The following is a 21,760-nucleotide window of genomic DNA, read 5'->3' as shown; positions in this document are numbered from 1 at the left end:
AAAAATGAAAAGATTTAGCTCGCTGTTCCCAGGGTTAGGCTAGTTAGCCTGCTTGTGGTTTGGTAGGTGTGGTTTCTAGGGGTTCAGCGGGTGAGGGGTAGGTATTTAGGTTATTAGCTGGCTCATGGTGTGTGGTTTAATTATTTTAATAAAAAATAAAGCGATTTACCTCGCTGTTCCCAGGGTTAGGCTAGTTAGCCTGCGTGTAGTTTGGTAGGTGTGGTTTCTAGGGGTTAAGCGGCTTAGGGGTAGGTATTTAGGTGATTTGTTGGCTTCTGGCGTGTGGCTTAATTATTTTGAGAAAAAATGAAACGATTTATCTCGCTGTTCCCAGGGTTAGGTTAGTTAGTCTGCTTGTGGTTTGGTAGGGGTGGTTTCTAGGGGTTCAGCGGGTTAGGGGTAAGTATTTAGGTTATTAGCTGGCTCATGGTGTGTGGTTTAATTATTTCAAGAAAAAATAAAGCCATTTATCTGGCTGTTCCCTGGGTTAGGCTAGTTAGCCTGCTTGTGGTTTGGTAGGTGTGGTTTCTAGGGGTTCAGCGCGTGAGGGGTAGGTATTTAGGTTATTAGCTGGCTCATGGTGTGTGGTTTAATTATTTTAATAAAAAATAAAGCGATTTACCTCGCTGTTCCCAGGGTTAGGCTAGTTAGCCTGCTTGTGGTTTGGTAGGTGTGGTTTCTAGGGGTTAAGTTGGTTAGGGGTAGGTGATTTGTTGGCTTCTGGCGTGTGGCTTAATTAGTTTGAGAAATAATAAAACGATTTATCTCGCTGTTCCCAGGGTTAGGTTAGTTAGTCTGCTTGTGGTTTGGTAGGGGTGGTTTCTAGGAGTTCAGCGGGTTAGGGGTAAGTATTTAGGTTATTAGCTGGCTCATGGAGTGTGGTTTAATTATTTCAAGAAAAAATAAAGCCATTTATCTGGCTGTTCCCTGGGTTAGGCTAGTTAGCCTGCTTGTGGTTTGGTAGGTGTGGTTTCTAGGGGTTCAGCGGGTGAGGGGTAGGTATTTAGGTTATTAGCTGGCTCATGGTGTGTGGTTTAATTATTTTAATAAAAAATAAAGCGATTTACCTCGCTGTTCCCAGGGTTAGGCTAGTTAGCCTGCGTGTAGTTTGGTAGGTGTGGTTTCTAGGGTTTAAGCGGCTTAGGGGTAGGTATTTAGGTGATTTGTTGGCTTCTGGCGTGTGGCTTAATTATTTTGAGAAAAAATGAAAAGATTTAGCTCGCTGTTCCCAGGGTTAGGCTAGTTAGCCTGCTTGTGGTTTGGTAGGTGTGGTTTCTAGGGGTTCAGCGGGTTAGGGGTAGGTATTTAGGTTATTAGTTGGCTCATGGTGTGTGGTTTAATTATTTTAATAAAAAATAAAGCGATTTACCTCGCTGTTCCCAGGGTTAGGCTAGTTAGCCTGCTTGTGGTTTGGTAGGTGTGGTTTCTAGGGGTTAAGGTGGTTAGGGCTAGGTCATTTGTTGGCTTTTGGCGTGTGGCTTAATTATTTTGAGAAATAATAAAACGATTTATCTCGCTGTTCCCAGGGTTAGGTTAGTTAGTCTGCTTGTGGTTTGGTAGGGGTGGTTTCTAGTGGTAGGGGGGTGAGTGGTTAGGTGGTTAGCTGGCTTATTGTGTGTGGCTTTATTAGTTTAAGAAAAAATTAAGCGATTTAACTCGCTGTTCCCAGGGTTAGGCTAGTTAGCCTGCTTGTGGTTTGGTAGGTGTGGTTTCTATGGGTTCAGCGGGTTAGGGGTAGGTATTTAGGTTATTGGCTGGCTCATGGTGTGTGGTTTAATTATTTCAAGAAAAAATAAAGCTATTTATCTGGCTGTTCCCTGGGTTAGGCTAGTTAGCCTGCTTGTGGTTTGGTAGGTGTGGTTTCTAGGGGTTCAGCGGGTTAGGTGTAGGTATTTAGGTTATTAGCTGTCTCATGGTGTGTGGCTTTATTAGTTTAAGAAAAAATTAAGCGATTTAACTCGCTGTTCCCAGGGTTAGGCTAGTTAGCCTGCTTGTGGTTTGGTAGGTGTGGTTTCTATGGGTTCATCGGGTTAGGGGTAGGTATTTAGGTTATTGGCTGGCTCATGGTGTGTGGTTTAATTATTTCAAGAAAAAATAAAGCTATTTATCTGGCTGTTCCCTGGGTTAGGCTAGTTAGCCTGCTTGTGGTTTGGTAGGTGTGGTTTCTAGGGGTTCAGCGGGTTAGGCGTAGGTATTTAGGTTATTAGCTGTCTCATGGTGTGTGGCTTTATTAGTTTAAGAAAAAATTAAGCGATTTAACTCGCTGTTCCCAGGGTTAGGCTAGTTAGCCTGCTTGTGGTTTGGTAGGTGTGGTTTCTACGGGTTAAGCGGGTTAGGGGTAGGTATTTAAGTGATTTGTTGGCTTCTGGCGTGTGGCTTAATTATTTTGAGAAAAAATAAAACGATTTTACTCGCTGTTCCCAGGGTTAGGCTAGTTAGCCTGCTTGTGGTTTGGTTGGGGTGGTTTCTAGTGGTTAAGCGGGTTAGGGGTTGGTATTTAGGTTATTAGCTGGCTTATGGTGTGTGGCTTAATTATTTTGAGAAAAAATAATGCGATTTAACTTGCTGTTCCCAGGGTTAGGCTAGTTTGGCTGCTTGTGGTTTGGTATGGGTGGCTTCTAGGGGTCGCATGGGTTTAGCAGAAGGTGATACAATAATTTCCGCACCTGTAGCCTAAACTTGATGCTTTTTTAAAGAGTTTAAAAAAAATCATGGCTCTTCAATTAAAAATGACGCGTGGCTCGAATTTTGTCCATTCTCTCCCACTGTGCGGCGTCTCCGCATTCCCATATCGCCACTTTACCAGTACTGTCCATATCCCACGATGGTGTGTCGAGGTCTCTGTATTGTTCACAGACGATGGCTATGTCGATTCCTGTCTCACGGACATACTAGCTCAGTAGGTCCTGTGCAGTCATGCAGTGATTCATATTTAACTGCACTATTGTCATTTTCTTCGTCTGTCAGTGGCTTCTACTGCAGCTCGGTAAACTGGGCATACATAGCTACCAGCTTCGTTGTCACTCTTCCCACCTGTGCCTTACACTCCTTTGCTTTGTGCCCATCTTCTCCACATTTAAAGCAAAACTTACTTCTATCTTCAGATACTGTGCAGTTTCTATCGATATAGCCAAAACCTAGACATTTATAAAACCTAAGCGGCTCGTTTTTGCGGTTAGCCACCCGGATCCTACAGTTGACCTATCCTATTCTGATCTTCTGTAGCTTAGTGATCTTAGCCGCTATCTGAGCTGGTAACCGCATCACTGCAATCTGCGTGTCACCATACGTCTTTCACAGAGATCTTATCGTGGAGACTTCTATAATGTTCTCTTCGTCAATTTCCTTTTGTAGTGCTTCTAGTACCTCCTTTTTTGATGTAAGCATGTTTAGATCTCTTACTTCAATGATTTTTTCTTCTAGTACTGCTTTAACTGCTTCTTGGAAGTCCGAGGTTTTGACTTCTCTTGTGCGTTTAAGCTTTATCAGAAGATCTCCTGCAACTGTTCTGCGTCTTTTATTTACCCTAATCCTCAGTGTGTTAAGTGACAAAGCCGCTTACATTTTTGACAAAATGTCTACATAGCTCTTTCTTTCTGCAGCCTTGATGACCGCAGACGTGCGGCCCTCCCGGTGGATCGTTTCCGTCAGGTCAAGATGGCTTAAGCCTGCGTTTCGGCAAGCCCAATAGGAAGGCCTCTCACGACAGGATAGAGGAAGGGGCAGCAATACCTCGAGCTGTGACTAGTTAAGTGTTGGATTGATCACTCGTAATGGTGTATAATAAAACTAGTACTCCCAGGCCTCCGTGGTTGGTCGGGCTCTGATCGACCGTGGGGGGCTCTAGCCCTGGGGACGCTTTGTCGTGAGTCATAGTTGCTAAGAACAAGTGGGGTTCTATAATGTGATAGCGTTGTGTAGTACACTAAGCGGAAACCTTGGTGAACTCTCTACTGGAGAGGATAAACTCAGTACCACGAGGTTGGGGAGCTGCAGGGCTTCGGTTCTGTCGCGACAGGGAAACGGATTTGTGGTGGCAGTTGGTTGAATTAGCTTCATATCGCTTTAGGAGCAAGAGACGCCGTACTAAGGAGAGGCCTGAAAACCTATAGCGCATACATAGCGCGTAGGAATTGGATGGGTCCAAACGCCCACTGATCGGGTGTAAGTTCTTACAAATAACGAACTCGAATCAGTAAGCTCCCATGTGACAAAGTGGGAAGCGAGCCCGGAACCCGGGAGCTGCGTTGATCCGAGCGTATCTCGGTCCATGCCCAAGCAATCAAACGGATGTACTAGAAGCTGCGAAGCAAAGGATAAGGTAGGCGGTATTAACAAGTAGGGAAAGTTTACGGCTTATCGAGCCGCGTGTGACGATTACCGAAAACCAATGCCAAGTGCCTAGTACCGGAGCCTAGCAGAGAAAGGTACTCCTGGAGTTGTGAGGAGGCCATATAAGAAAGCCTAGTGCGTCGTCCGCATGTAAAAACAAACGACTATATGCAGCCTTGATGATTAAAGCATCTGGTCTGGGAGGTCTTGCCCGCTTTGGTCCATTATTGCTGGTCCTATTCTGGTTTGTAACGCCAGGGACACTTTTAGGTTGATTATCCGCTCCTTTATTTCCTTCATTTCTATCCTGTGGAGTAGTTGGGGCTTCCTTTGTTGTATCCGCCTTCCGAGATCTGAGACTCGGGGTTGTCTGGGTTTCCCTCCCCTAAATTCCCAGCGCTGGCATTGCTGTAAGTTATCTTCTGCCATGCAGAAATTTTTATAGCTCTCTTTTATGATTCGAGCAAGATCTTTAATTTGCTTGTGCACATTGTGCTTGTCCCTGACATAATCCATCAGTTTATCGATTCTGCTGCCAAGGCGATCCAAGTGCGCATTCCTTTACGTTATGCATACAGCTCTCTTATCCCTGTCTGCATCAACCTCCATTTCCATATCACCTGCGTCTCTACATGCAGCAGGGTGATAAACCTCTGCGGCTTGAGAACAATAAAGGAATCTCTAAGCTGACAGTAGTAGAGAAGAAAAACCTGCTTTACAAAGCAGTATTGCAAGCTTTTCTAAATGAGTATGATAGTACAACACAAGTCTATCGTAGATTCGGGCGCAACAGATCATATGACAAATTCTAAACTCATTTTAACACTACTTGATGAAAAAGCCGAGTATGTAATAGGTTGTGCCAACAAAGATAAAAAGTCGAGCATAAAATCAACTAATCAAGGTCGAGTCGAGTTTGAATTATCAAATGGCAAAGTAATAAAACTAGATAAAGTAATATACGCGGAGAATTTAAGTAAGAATCTTTTGTCTCTAAAGCGTTTCACAGATAAGGACCTATGTGTGTATCTGGACAATAAAACAATAAATGTTTACAAACCAAATACAAAAAAAAATCTTAGAAGAAAATTTTAAAAATCCGTTTTGGATCATTGACATGAAGGTGAAAACAAATAATAGCCAAGCGATGCACACAAATGCTCTGTTCTCGCATAAAAGCTATAAAAAGACTGTTTAAAAAATGGTAACGATTGGCGATAAAAACGTAATTACAGACTTAACAAGTCAAATGAATGACAATAACACAGATAAGTCGACAAGCATGATTAACACTATGAACTTGTGGCACATTCGGTTAGGACACACGTCTCTGAATAAAGTAAAGGTTTTGAAAAAGTTGTATCCGGATATTAAGGAATTTCGAAACAATGACCACGGTGTGTACTTGAGAGATTGCGAAATATGTAAAGTAGCGAAAATGAATAGGCTGAAATTCAGAAATAACAAATAAATAGCAAAAAAACATTGCAAAGAGTCAGTGCTGACACAATAGGACCTATAACGCCAGCTACTCATCCGAAAGGCTGCAGGTTTATAGTGTTTATAGTGTTTATAACGTTTATAGTGTTAGTGGATAATTTTCACGCTTTGCGATGGCCTACCCAGTTATGCAGAAGTCAGACGCTGCTGTATGACAACTTCATAGTAAAATGTAGAAATATATGCGGAAAAGATGAAAAATTCTGTTACTTAGATTGCGATCAAGATTCTGAATTTACCAGTGGGAAGACCAAGGAGGTGTTGGACAAATATGGCGCAGAGCTAATAACAGTTTGACCATATACACCACAGCTGAACGGCATCGCAGAACGCTACAATTAGACAATCCAGAAGATCACGAGAGCTCTGATGTATGATTCAAGACTGCCAGCGAATGCCTGGGATCTGACATTGAAAGCTGCAGTATATCTGTACAACCTGACGCTCCATAAGTCAATTGACTTTAAATCACCATTATTCAACCCAGAGTCAAAAGTATACATAAATCAAATCAGAAGATTTGGATGCGTGGCATTTACGAAGGTATAATGACAACAAGAAACCAAGTTTGATAAACTATCGAACAAAACAGTATTAGTAGGATATACTGACACAGGCTATCTGCTGTTGAACCCCGAAGACGGTAAAGTGTACGAAAGCCGAAATGCACAATTTATCAAAAGCAAGGTCTTCGGAGATGTCTACAAACCCGACGATATAAAGAATTTGACGGTAACGAACGACACCTTGAACAAGAAGACTTGGCTATTTGAATTCGAAGAGAAAAACTTGGTTCAATCCGAAAAAGTCGTGATAACACCAAAGAAAAGAGGCAGGCCGCGTAAAGAAAATTAAAAATCAGCGGTAAAGTCAGCCCCGAAGGTGAAACATACATCCGTTATACGAAGGCAGACTCAAAGTAAAGAAGTTGCAAGTTCAGGAGATGCTCAGGATGAAATCGAAGGCCTGAGTGCATGTGGTCTCTATGCACTGCTGACATCTATCAACGGGGATCCAAAATCTTATCAAGAAACTGTATCGTCACCAGATGCAGACAGATAGCAAGAAGCCATAAGCAAAGAAAGAGAAGCACTTCAGAAGAACCAAGTATACGAAGTAGTTTGTAGAACGTACAACGTAAGGATAACGGAACCGAATATCCAGACTACAAGGCAAGAATCATCATAAGAGACTTTAAAGATTCGAACCTTTATGATTTCTGCGAAACATACGCACCGGTACTACGACTTGCACTTGTAAGAGCAGTCCTAGCCATAACAAACAAACACGACTATGTATTGTGGCAACTGGACGTTAAAGCAGCATTTCTTCACAGTCCAATAAAGAAGGAAATATTTCTGGAAATACCAGATAGCTCCGAAGACTCTGAAAAACAGAGACAAATTAAAGTTTGGGAGCTTCACAAATCCGTATATCAGTTGAAAACTAGTCCAAAGAACTAGAATGCGCATTTCTTGGAGTTTGCTAAGCAATTAGGCTTCCTAGCAAACAATAAAGACTTATGTTTGTTTGTGTGTACTGAAACAGTCGTATAATAATGCTGTTGTATGTCGACGACATATTGCAAATAGGCAATAACGAGCCCAAAATGAGAGAAGTACAGAAAAAATTGAGTAAGACGTTTGATACGAAATTCCTAATGAATGGAGTCTTTCTCAGATGCAAGTTTTGCAGATTGCAATAACTTACTTACTTCTAGCGGTTATGTAGTCACGTTGTACGGAGATACGATAGCATGGAGAACGCACAAACAGGCCTTTGTGGCTCTGCCAACATGCCAAGCCGAATATGTGGCTATGAGTGATGCTTGTAGGAAAGCAATCAGCATGTGTCTGTCATTGAAAGTTATTCCAGATATGGTGTACTTACCAATCATCTTATTGCGCAATAACGAAGCAGCAATAGCTTGCACAAAGATGGATGGAAGTAATAAACTCAGGCATAGGACGGAGGTACATGAGGACTACGTTAAGCAATGCGTCCAAAAGGGCTATGTAAAAATAGAATGGATTAAATCAAAGGAGCAAAGAGCAGATATTTTTACTAAGCCTTTGCCCCATGATAGTCATAATAGACTAGCTAAACTATTACTAGAAAATTAACATAGTTTTCTATGTTACAGAATAACTTTACAGAGACGACCATGAGCAGAAGCGCACTGGAAGATGGCGGATTGACAAATCGAAAGGAAGACTTGACGATGTCGAGTGTAATGGGAAGGAAGTGTTGGAATATAGGCGATATCACTCGACACCTAGCCCTTTCCAATGGCGCTTCAGCGCCCCCAAGACGTTAAGCCGTTGCAATCACGTGACGCTCTGCTGAGCAAGGCGGTGCTCTCCGCTCACCGCCTTACTGCTTGCCAGCTCCTCAAGCCAGCAACACGCTCTCCGCTCACGTTACGCGGCTTAGCCCGTTGTTCTTTTTACTCTCTAATAAAGCCACATTTATTCTCTTATTCTACTTGTAAGGAGCTCTTGATTTGCTTATCACCTTATTCCTACTCGCGTCCGGAAAATTCTTATATGTGAAAATCCAGAAAAAACCGGACGCTTCAGGGGGTCTGAGTGAACAAATTTGAAATTTTGGAGCACACCTACCCGAAAACTTTTTTTTCGTTCTTTAGGTCATATAGAACCCGAAAAACCTTGCATTTCCAATATTAAAAAATACCTATTTTTTTGCCAGGCAGTTTAAATTTTCTTATGGGAATTTAATACGGGGAAAATAACCGAAAATCAGAAAATTCCCACTTTTTGTCTGGAGGCGCAATCCAAACATGTGTTTTGATAGAATCAAAGCATTAAAAAAAAGAATTAATTTGAGGGCTAGTGGGTTAAAAATGGCTGTCTAGGTCATAAGTTGTCTAGGCTTGACAATGGAAAAAAATCACCAAGTTTTCGATTTTTTACGAAAATCAGCGATTTTTCTTATTTTTATAATTCTTATAACTTTTGATCAGAGCAGTCAATTTCGACCACCCAGGGCTTAAATTGTAGTTCTTTTCTTTCTCTTTCGCTTTCAAAATTTAGATTAAACAATTTACTGGTATATATATATATATATATATATATATATATATATATATATATATATATATATATATATATATGGCAATGAAAAAGATAAAAAAATAGCCATAATTGATGAGCATATATATAGCTGATCGTAGAATAAAAATGTTGATCTGATTTTTGAAAAAGAAAAACAAGAAAAGAGCTTTAATTTGAGCCCTCGATGATAAAAATTGGCCGCTCGGATCAAAAGTTATACGAATTTTAAGAATAAGAGAAAGATCTCTGATTTTCGTAAAACATCTTACTCTTGGTGACTATTTACTATTTTCAAACCTAGACAACTTTTCGCACAGGCAACCATTTTTAACTCACCAGCCCTTAAATTGATAATTTTCCTTGTGTTAAATTCTCATAAGAGAATTTAAACTGCCCGGCAAAAAATAGGTATTTTTTATTCTTGGGAACCCAAGATTTATTGGGTTCTATATGACCTAAACAAAGAAAACAAATTGGTCGGGTTGGTGTGCTCCCAAATTTCAAATTTATTCACTCAGACCCCCTGAAGTGTCTGATTTTTTCTGGATTTTCACATATAAGAATTTTCCGGACGCGAGTAGGAATAAGGTGATAAGCAAATCAAGAGCTCCTTACAAGTAGAATAAGAGAATCACGAACGAATTATGCACACAGAGTTAGAAAATGATTGAGGCACAGGCGAAAAAATCTACGCGAATCGAGAAATTACTTTAAAAAGGTGGCTCTTCGGAATCAACGGATATCGCCAAACGCGTAAAAATAGAAACTTCGAAATTCAAAGGTCTATCCAGTGAACAGCCTATGAAATTTTTATCAGAATTAGAGAATTACATCACAATGGTCAAACCGGAAGACCACGAATTAAAATACTTGATTTCTCAAGCCTTAGAAGGTGACGCAAAGAACTGGTGGTATCTACTCCAAGCAGATATGGATAGCTTCGAGTCGTTTTCGACGTGCTTCAGAAAACGACGCTGAAATAATTAAATTCAGAGAACTAATGCCCATAAAGTCGAATTTGGCCAATAAAACCCAAGGCAGCAAAGCTGTGTCAGCTATGCCTGTATGTTCGGTCTAGCCCACGAACTAGAGTTAAATCTAGAGGAGCACGAGCTTGTTAAGGAGATCACACGACGTTGTGACAAGTGTACTTCTTGTTCACGTTTAAATTGTTCGGGTTAGGCCCTGCCAAGCTTCGGGCTAACGCGCAAGGGGCTCACGTACCACAAAAGTCGTCAAGCTGACGACGAGGATCGGCCTCGGCTAACTCCGAGTCTCCGCTCTAGTGGACCGCGAAGAGCGGCGGGATCCTTCTTTGCTTGGCTTAGCTGAAATTGATTCTGAAAGCAGGGATTGCATTGAAAATAAAGACTTTCATTCGATGTCTCTCGCGTGTGTGTCATGAATACGAGGCGCTCGCCGAGGTCATGTGCCGCCAGTGGCACTGACACTAAACGTGATTCTAAACTAACCTGGCTACAGCGTTGGAGCGCGTCGTTTGCGCTATGCGCTTTTCGCGTGAGAGAGAGAGAGAGAGAGAGAGAGAGAGAGAGAGAGAGAGAGAGAGAAAGCGTAACAGGTGCGCTGCGCGCCTACACTTACAATATTGGATACGCTGTCGATCTCCGCTGCGTCGCTCGGTGTCGGCTGCACGTTGCTCCGGAGACTCGTCGAGCTGGTTGTGCCCTGTTTCTTCTCGCCCTCACGCTGCCCAGGAGATTCTGCCCGTGGCGTTGCCTTTTTTCTGCCCGTGGCTGTGCCTTTTTTCTCAATTGATCTGGAAGCCGCCCTGATAGATTGGGATGCCCGGGAACGCCGTACCGATATCCCGCTCCGTTCGCTGCTCGCCTCGTCGAGAGCGCCGGGCACCTCTGACCGCTCTCGCGGCTATCGGAAGATAGCGAGGCTCGGCTTCGCTGCCTCTTGTTTCGGCTCCCCTTTCTTGGCCCTTCGGGATGTGCGGTTGTCTCTCTCGTATGTTGACTTTGCGCCGTTTCGGGTATAGTGTTGGCTCTCGTGTCGCACTATACTTTCTCTTTTTCTTTCTCTCTCTCTCTCTCTCTCTCTCTCTCTCTCTCTCTCTCTCTCTCTCTCTCTCTCGCTTACCTGTCCCTTTGCTATGCTTCGCAGGCGACTCCTGTCGCCTCGGCATGCGTCTCGTAGAGCGCGTGTCGTATGGTGTGTGTGTCTGCGTAAGCGTCGTTTACGCGCTTGTGTGTACTGTGCGCATGCCGCTTTCGGCGTGTGCGTGTGCACTGTAAAAAATAAAATCGGTGAATAAATTTTTGAAAATGCTCGCTGATTGCGATAACGATGACACTGACCGAAACCCAGCCAATGCTCAATAAAATCGAAAACAGAATAATTATAATCAAAATCTGAATCAAAAACACACGCCCTCCCCCTCTCACGAAAAAGAGCGAGACAAAAACTTCATTTAATAAACTAGCGGGCAACAGTCCTGGTCAGAAAAAAATGTGGACGAGACAAGATATAAATGTTGCACAGATGGTTGACGACTCATCCAACAAAAGATTAGGAAAGCAAAACAAGAGTGAAAAACAAAGAAATAAAAAATCCCCACTAAAAGATCTGTATGATATGGACATCTCGGGTTGTTTCTAAGACAGTACAAAATAAGCTTCAGGAAACACGCAGTTACACGAATTTAACACTGGTTACTTTATCTATAGCTATAAGGAACAGCGAGCTTTTTCCTCACTGTTTCTCATAGCTATAGATATAATACCAATCTTAATCGTCGCTATTCCTCACTATTTATTTTTACGTGTGATCCCTAAAAAGGCAGAGTTACTGAGCACTGCTTATTAACTTACCGCTAGCAGACATCCCAATGAGATGGGCTTATTATTTTGATAACGTATAATTAGAGTATAAAAATTTAAACATGGGGATACATGCCTACTTAATAAAATTGCCATGAAAAGACAATTTTCATCTTTTTATTACACCTGTTTGTAAAAATTGATATTTTTGTGAAATTATTTTTAAATTTTAAGTTTTCAAATCATATGTTTTGGGAAAAATATAACATAACGGTGCCGTAATAATACGTTATGAAATAAATATTAGAATATAATACTCTAATTTTTGTTTTAATAAAAATGAAAAGTATTTTCATCAGAGCCGTGGTTTCTCCTGTAAGCTTTTTATATTTCCCCAAGAGTTATGAATCTTACGAAATGAATAAATAAAACTCTGTTGACTATGAAAAAAAAATTAAATTATTGTTTTATTTCTTTAATCAAGGTCGAGAGTTCTTTAACGATAGATGTGTTGATTATCTGATTTTATGTGATATTGCATCTTCACATACATACACTCACACGCCAATCTTCTGCTTCGCCAATCGTTGCACGGGTATGTTAAGACGTTGGTAGTGACTTTTTGTGGCAGCACTGATCTATGACGCTGGTCCTACCCGTGCCTGCAGACGTGGTGAAGCTTGCTTGACGATGAATCCTCTCTGTTTTAGTTGACGTGGTAATGCTTGTTTGAAGATAAGTCTTCCCCGTTATAGATGACGTGGTACGGATCGTCAGTTTCGGTGCAAATAAAGTTGGGTGAGAAGACCCTGTTTGGTGGCTCTGGATGGCGTCGTATCTACGGTGTCTCGTTGTGAATTAATACAAGCACCTGGCCCTTAGAGCACTGAATATTTTCTGAGCTCCTGTTCGTTCGTTAGTCAAGACCTCCTAAAGTTTGTTAGCTTTATCCTTACTCCGCAGCACGGCTGATCGCTCAGTACTCGTAAACTTGGAGCTTTACAACGTAGCGCTGAAACATATAGTGACTCAAGTTATCACATATTAACGCACACTACAATATTGCCCTTTTAAGTGCGAAGAATAAAGCTTTACAGACTGAAGAATTTCGCTCTGAAAATCATGCTACTATTGGACCTTTATGTAGATATTTACACGTTCATAGGAATATTGAATTTGTTTATGTTATTGCGTTACGAACAAAATTTCGTTACTAATATTTTATGATTTTTTCAGGTTACCAGAAGATTTTGCGTTTCTAGTTCATCATGAATGTACATATGGCTGCAAAGGTGCATTTGTACCAGCAAGGTACAACAGTTCGCGAGCTAAATGTATCAAATGCTCTACTTGTGGATTATTCTTTTCGCCAAACAAATTTATTTTTCATTCACATCAAACTGGATCAAGTGATAAATATGTTCAACCTGATGCAGCTAATTTTAATTCTTGGAGAAGGCATATGAAACTTTCTGGTGAACCGCCAGATGAAATTGTTCATGCTTGGGAAGATGTTAAAGCTATGTTTAATGGAGGTACTCGTAAGCGTATTATTGCTAGTGCTAGTCATTCAAGTTCTTTGAATGTTATGAAAAAACACATTAAATTTTCAAATAATGCGTCTATGCCTTCTTTAAGTGCACACAATGCGATAGCAGAATCTTCAATAGAATCAATTCCAAATCAACAACGAGTACCACCTTTCACAGATACCGCACTTCCTATATGTAATACAAACATTATTGATTACATGTGGCAGCAACAACAGCAAGTCGCAGTCGCAACGGCTAGTAAATCATCAAGTTTCTCAATTTTACCTTATTTGCCTTGGTTGTCTAAAAGGAGCTCGATACTTATACCCAGTAAATTAATTTTAATATTTTAGTAATTTTAGTAATTTAGTAATTTATTTAACCAGAAAATATTTACAGGTTTGCAGGCCTGAGATACAAAAGAAGAAAGTAACATATATAACAAAATTTAAAACCGTATATATACTAATACTTATGAACAAAAAAAAAATCCATAATCTTTTCCGCCAACATTATTAAAACCCTTAGAGTTTCATCAATTTTACCTAATTCGCAGAAATATGAACTAAAACGCACTTCGAGCGTGGTTGCGACCAAAATGTTTTTGACATTATGGCCACATCGACCACATTTACTGCATGGCTTTATATTTATCAAGTCATAAACTTTACAAATTGGATGTCCCACAAAGATTTTTAATTTACTTTTAGTGGCATGCTTGTAAGGTTTAGTTGGGACTCCCAACAAAACAGAGCTCGTCTCATTGTATAAGCTTTGGTACATAAAAACTTTTCCCTTACTTGCTAGATTACTGAAGTTCCTTTCGTTAATATCATCTTTAATAAACTATGCAGTTATGTTGGTGTAGTTATCTATACGAACAATTTTAATATTTGAATTCTTCAGTTATTCTTTCTCGATATTACATATGTCATTCAGCTTTTATTTAGCTTTTACAGCTCGACATCGAATTCTAAGAGGATTTAAGGTCAGTGAATCGTTTTCCATTTTCTCCGGCCGTATCCGTCTCGCGGGTAAACGGCAGTTCCACATTCGGTTTCGCAAACAAATTGGTTATCTCGCGCGTGCGTTGGTTACCTCCGAATCGCTGTCTTCATCTCTTTATCTCTTTGTATTGTGTTCCGTTCAAATAAAGGGTTATTTTATTGTACGGGTTATCTTCTCGCGTTATAATTGAAGTGTAAAGTTATTTTGTGAAAGTGTAGGATAGTACTTAGCGCCGACACCTGGACGCACGAGGCATAAGGTGGTCGGGCAATCTTAGGATAGGTCGTTCGGCGTTTGCGGAATTCGCACGCGACATAAGTGTGTGAATGAATGAGAGACGAAACGTTTAAGCGAGTGTGTGTGATTTGGTTGCTTCTTAAACCTTGAGACGCGCACGATGTCTTTCGTGTTTGGATATCTGTTTGTTGAGGTTGTCTTTGTTCACGGGTAGTCTTAATAATTTGTATGAATCGATTAGAAGTTGTAAGAATATAATAAGAATATACAATTTCGTCTGATAAACCACGTGTCTCTATTATCCTGAACCGCCTCTTCTTACCGTTCTCGGGGCTGCGGCTAGCCGAACACAAATATCGTACAAAACCTCGCATCGGGAAACAAAGAGTCGCGAGACTCTGACGCTCACGAGGAGCGTCTGGCGCCACCGGGTTACTTTCCAAGCCCAGGCAAGGAATCGCACAATAACTGGGGTAGCACAAAAACCCCCCAGCATTGCATTGAGAATAAATTGTTTTATTAAAATGTTATCAAGTAGCTTCAAGGTTAAGTTTTAAAGGGGCCGGATACACCTTAAATAGTCACAAAATAAAAAATTTAATATTACAAAAATAATATTTTTTTGTAAAACCCCACACTTATCTGGAAACTATATGTGTTTGAATCATATTTATTAGTATAAAAGTGCCCTTAGAAGCCCAAATCTTATGTACGTCTGCGGTAACTGAAAAATGGAAATTCTGAATTTTGGCCTTCGAAGAAATGTCATATCTGACAATATGGTACATATAAACATGGTTTTATGTTTCTTAGATTATACCTGAATATATTTAATAGTTTAATTCATTTTTTATAGAATTTTGGATAAATATAAACAAAAAAATGAATTTTTCATTTTTTGACAATTTAAGGTATATCCGCCCTCTTAAACGTGGGTAACTGTTTTGTCTGTTTTACCAACTGTTGGTGGACTCACGAACTACAGATAAAAAGGCGTATATGCGTTACGAATCGTGTCGCTGTTACGGCTTTATTAGTTTACAAAAGAATAAATGAATAGATCATAATTCTTCACGATATATTATTTACTATATTTTTATTTTGCTTGCAGAATTAAATATGGAACCTCATTTAAATATACAAGTTAGAGAGTATAAAAATAATTTAGAGATTTTAATTGAAGAATATGAAAATAATAAACAGTTTAATTTGGAGGTACTTTAACAAAAAATTATAGATAAACATAATAAATCTAAGCACGAATATGATACTTATTTACATAATTTAATGTTAAAATCACAAAAACAACAAATCAAAGAATTATATGACAAAATAAAATCAAACAAGAAAATTATTAATAAGTCTAACAATTTTACTGAAATAGAACAAATTCCTAATAACATTATGGAAAATGTTTTTGTTTTTATGGCCAATGTAATACATTATATATTGTCGTCTACAGATTACAAATTTATAGTAACTTGAATTTATTTGCCTGGCATAAAAATGGTAAAGTTTTTTTTATTATTAAAGTAAGCCAAATAAAAACTAAAAGTTTTATAACATAGCTTGCTTTTCTTCTCACTGTCGCTTTACTTTTTAAATTTCTTAACTAGCGGCAGTGAAACTTTTTTTATTATAAAGAAAACGCGTTATCTTTGGAGACACTGGCATATCAATTTGCAACGAACGTACCCCCCTAGTTTTAAATAATTTGAAACGATATAACAGATGATGAAAGTGTAAAAAAAGGAACAAAAATATATATGATTACGACGAAATGTATGTGTGTATATATATATCTTCCTATATTATATAGATGCATGTGTAAATTTATGCCAATAACCCCTCCGCCCCCCTCCGCCCCCTCCGCCCCCTCCGCACCCCCTCCGATGGCCCCACCACTAGCCCCTCCACACCCCCTCCGCAAGCCCCACCGCATCCCCTCCGATGGCCCCTCTTAAGTCAATTTTATTAATATTAAAATGATTATTATAAAACTTAGTCAAAAAGATTTCAAAAGTTCCATTTTTTTAATAATGGTATAATGATGTGTTATAATCAAATTAAGAAGATCGACAAAATTTCCTTTATTGGAAAAATGGTATAAAGATGGGTTAAAGTTTAAATTGAGAAGATAATAACGACAGATTTCCACACCACCCAAGAGGTACTGTCAGAAGCACATTATAATATGGATATACAATCTGTTTCAGGCGCGTTGATTTTTTTTTTGTTTTTCTTAAATTATTATTTAAAAAATTCGCCAATTATTTCACGTTATTATATGACATGATATAATTATATAAAATAAAGGCTACTATGAACAATAGTTTCATTTAGTAAATAAAATTATACTATTGATTTGGATATATATCAAGTTAGAAATTATCTATTGTTAACAGTTTGAATTTTTTATATAATAATTTAATAAAAAACCGTGGAATCATAGCCTAGAGCCATATAACCACGGGTGTCTTAGATACCAGTCCTCCTCCCCTAAGACTCCTATTAATTTACTTAAAAAAAGTTTACAATCTTTATAATCATTTTAATATTTTTAACTTATGCATTTAATCTAAATAATATCTTGTTAAAAATAATGGATATTAATCAATTTGTTATCAAATCAGTTTTGTATTTAAATTAAATTTTTCGCCTTTGAATTACGTAAAATATGATATAATTAAGAAAAATTAACGTTTATTAATTTTTATCAGTTAATTAATTTTACGTATTCATAGTGAAAAAAGAAATTTAAATACGTAGTTAATTTGATAATAAATCTTGATTTTTTCTATATTTTTTAACAGGACGAAATCTCAATGGAAACTGTTTTTAAGTAAATATGTTAAATAATCATTTAATATTTATAAATTAATTAGACATTATTATATCATGTCCTATAATAATATGAAATTAATTAATTATTGTTATTAAACGATTATTTATGTCTCTGTTTTGTTCTACATTGTGTATATTGATGATTCTTGTAAAATAATTTTAAAAAGAATTATGTATACATACTAATTTGAATGTCTACAAAATGATTTTAAAATTCGAAATTGAAAAGCAGCAAGAAGTTAATATAAATACATGTCTTTTATTTGAAAAAAATCTAAAAAAAAAATTGAATAATAATTTATTCTATGATCGAAAACCCTAAGAATGGACTAAACAGTTTTGAATCAAATATTTAAAATTTCATTCCAAACAATATTTTGTATTGATTCACCTGACTCATTCTGAATACGTATATTATCAGGATTTCGACATCGAGATAATGCAACATATAACTGACCATGCGAAAACAATGGTCGTTTCAAAAAATTTCTATTGAATCAAAACTTTGGCCTTGTGATTTATTTATCGTTATGGCAAACGCTAATATGATTGGGAATTGTTTTCTAAAAAGAGTAAATGGAAACGAAGATGAATTTTCGGTGTTTAGTGTTATTCTCGGTATAAAAACTTTCTGTCCAATGTTTTCGCCTGTAATTATTTCTGCTACAATGTTATACTCATATAATTTGGTAATCTTTAAGCGAGTGCCATTACATAAACCATTTGTAATACTTAAATATCTAATTAACATCACTATTGCATTTACTTTCAAATTAAGTTTATGTGGTAGAAGACCTTCTCTGATATTATTCAACATTTCAACTGGATAATTTAAATGAATATTTTCCTCTGTTTGATCTATTCCTTTATGTGTTGCATAATCTACACTATAATATGTCTTTGATTCGCCATGTAATAATTTTAGAACTTTGTTATTTAAAATTTTGATGTCTTCATTATGAGGAGCTGAGATCACGCTACTAACGGAAGCTCCTAAATTAATATTTTTATAGTCCCGAACCTCCAGGTCCATCAATGAAATAAATTTTGTATTCATTGTCAACTAACTCTTCAAAAATTGCCTTTTGATCATCGGTCAATTGATCAAACATACATTTAAAGATATCGGCACTTTGTAAGACATTATCTATAGATGTTGCATCATCATTAATAATACTATTTGATTCTGGTAAACTGAAATCTTTGCAAGATTTTTCTTCATTCTCTAATATAATTTGAATATGAGATAGAGCATTATTCTCTTTATTTGTCTTAAAATCTTCGGTAAAATAATTTTTAAATTTGTTCCAAATTGTATTACCCTGTATGTTTTCTGCTAAAATAAACCGTGCAAAAAATTTACGTAATTGAAATGGTAACATGATGTGACAAGCTTCTTCGAAAATAATAAAAATATGTGAATCATCTTCTATTAAGCCCATTGCAAGTGCTGCGTCTTTATATGTTTGATACTCTATATCTTTATGATTTTTCAAATCTTCAAATGAAGTTGGACCTCTTGCTCGATTAAGTATTAATTTCAAAAAAAATCTCTCAGTATCTTTTGGTCATACGATATTAAGTCGAGCAATAGTATTGTATTGAGAAGAACGTGAACGTTTTATCCAATATTTTGATTTTTTATTAAATCTATAATATTCAGGCAGTTCAACATATTTAAGTGGTTTTGCAAAATCATCAATTTTATTTAATTTAAACCATGCTATTAAAGTAGTTTCTTTATTGTTTAAGGCTTGCAATTCTTTATTTTCTTCGTAAACTATATGTTGTTGATCTTTTGTATGGATTCCTAAACGTTCTACAGCGGGTATTTTACCACAAAGAGGATAGATATCCTTGTAGACGCCAAGCAGCTTCCATTGGGCTTAAATATCTACCATCTACGTACTGAATGAGTTCATCATGTACTATGGGAGTTTTTTCGCTAGAATTATTTGGATTTTCAATGTTTTTCATCTTACATAATGCTCTATCTCCGCCTTTGTGAATATAATCGAATATGTATTTAATACTTTGAATTGATGCACAATATTCGACATTAATATGACACTTATACTTTTTCAATAAAAAGTTATTATAAGGAACAACCATTGTGTTGTAAACTGAAATAATTTTTCTAAATTTTTTAATTTGATAAGTATAGTTTTGTGAAATGTTATTTCTTCTTCGATATTCAGGATAACCATTTTATTTAAAAATGGTGATATCGCGGAATGGTTTTGGAAATTTTATTTTACAAATAGTCTTATTTTTGATGATGCAAGGAGATTTATCTGTATGTGGTCCATGTAACATATGTTTAATTACTAATTTTTGTAAACCTTTATCTGAATTATCAGGAATTTCAGCAGAAATGTATTTGTCAATAGATTGGGGTGTCATGAGCTTGTTTTTTGGATGTAGCGTAACTACAATATGAGCGTGTGGTAAACCTCTCTTTTGAAATTCTATTGTAAAGACATAAGCTATTACTATTTATCATAAAGGTAACATTTTTAAATCATCTATTATAAAATATTTTGGTTATTAAGTAAAAAAATGAATTTCTATTTGAATACCAAATTGATTTATTTACATTAATTTCAGAATATATCAGACAATAAAAACGAGAGTTAAAATATGATTTCAAGATTAAATTCCAAAAAAAAACTATCTAAATTGACTATCTACAGATGAACTGTCCTTTTTTAGTTATTTACAATACTTTTATATAAATAAATATTTACATTTTTTATACTCAATTTATTATTTATCAATACAATATAATAAAAACCAAAATTTGGGATTGGCGAGCGGAGCGAGCAGGAGGGTACCCCCCCTAGTATATATATATATTGTAACGGGGTAAAAATTCGATCAACGAATAACGCGTTAAACGACTGGATCGCGTTCCCTCGATGCGGCGGAGATAAGTACTAATAAATAACGCCCGCGGAGGCGGCGGTATTCGCAGGAAGGAACAGAAATCGGAAGTAAACGAGCAAGGTTTGGAAATGACGAAAAAGCACGTAAAATAATAAGGCTAAGTTATATTTCAATAGCGAGTCGAAACCGCGAGTTTACAAATATATAAGAATAATAATAATATGCGAGTCACCTACAACTTTACGACACGCCACGACGCTGGAATAATCGCGCTCGCACGCGTATATCGCCGTGAAAGTCGCGCGCACCGGATCACCCCTACTGGGTTCGCCTGTGGGTGATAAGGTGGTGTCAACACGCGTCTCACGCCTTGTTCCCTGAGGTATTGATAAATAGCCTTATCTTTTAACTCGGTGCCATTGTCCGATAGGAATACCTCTGGCGCACCGTACCGCAAGAAGACCCGCTCTCGGAGATGCTGCAGGATTCTCTTCGCGTTCACCCGCTTAATCGGAATGCACTCTATCCAGCGGGTGAACAAGTCATCGAATATGAGAATATATTCGTTTCCTTGAGCGGTCTTTACTTACTTACTCGGTTTCCCATCAGGCCGCTTGGCAAGCGCTGCTCGACTTTGCATTGCTGACAAATGAAGTATCGTCGAACATACTCAGCGACGTCGGTGTACATACCGGGCCAGTAATAGTATATTGCGATGCGCGCACAAGTTTTCTTACGTCCCTGGTGACAAGCTGATGGCTCGTCGTGACACTCTCGCAAGATCTCTGCTAGTTTTTCTTTTGGCACGACGATTTTCCATGCCGTATCGTCATTCATAGACGCTGGCATTTTCTCATCTGGGCAGAAGTAGTACAGCTGCCCGCCGTACATCTTATACAGCGGATCTTTGCTCGGATGCAGCTGTATCTCACGGACCTTTTCGCAGTACCATTCGTCCTAGGTTTCGCTTGCCCATCCGACTGCCTCGACTGGTACTGCGTCTTCTTCGTACATACGCGACAATGCGTCTGGTACGGCATTTAACAGGCCTTTTCTATGCTCCACAGTGTAGATGTGGCCTTGCTAGACGTCCGGTGAGATTATGCAAGTTGCATAGCCACCGCAAACTACTGTGGTCCGTGACGACCTTAAATTGATATCCCTCAATATACGGTCTGAACTTCCGTATAGCCCAGATGACAGCAAGATATTCTCTCTCTCTCTCTCTCTCTCTCTCTCTCTCTCTCTCTCTCTCTCTCTCTCTCTCATATAAGGTTATAAAATCGATAAAGTTAACCTAAAATGCAATTATTATTTCCGCAATTTCTAAAATGACAAAAATTTATTCTCCTAATAAGAGAAGATACAGGTTTACACTATTGGAGGGGTTGATTTTTGATTCATTGTATTTCCTAAATCGGATTCGGATTCAGCGTCAAAAAATATATCGAAAACCCATATCTTTACTCGCCTATCAAAAATAAGTTAATATTATGAGAAACAGGGCGGGTTCTACGCTATTTTAGGGGCAGATTTTGGATTTATTGCATTTTCCACATTG

General features: G+C 38.0%; 1 protein-coding gene across 4 annotated transcripts in view; it reads left to right on the top strand.

Annotated features, from left to right (window-relative positions):
• Nucleotides 1-21,760, top strand: part of LOC116416484 (SKI family transcriptional corepressor 1 homolog-B) — a 767,432-nt gene that overhangs the window by 425,439 nt on the left and 320,233 nt on the right. For all 4 annotated transcript variants that reach the window (XM_031925220.1, XM_031925221.1, XM_032601564.1 and 1 more), the window contains one exon: nt 12,929-13,554. In XM_031925220.1, the coding sequence (XP_031781080.1) occupies nt 12,929-13,554 (626 nt within the window). The remainder of the gene's footprint in view (nt 1-12,928; nt 13,555-21,760) is intronic.

This window comes from Nasonia vitripennis (assembly GCF_009193385.2).
Source record: "Nasonia vitripennis strain AsymCx chromosome 2 unlocalized genomic scaffold, Nvit_psr_1.1 chr2_random0007, whole genome shotgun sequence".
Classification (NCBI taxonomy): domain Eukaryota; kingdom Metazoa; phylum Arthropoda; class Insecta; order Hymenoptera; family Pteromalidae; genus Nasonia; species Nasonia vitripennis.
Note: the sequence above shows the minus strand (reverse complement) of the source record. Positions and strands in the feature narration are given on the sequence as shown.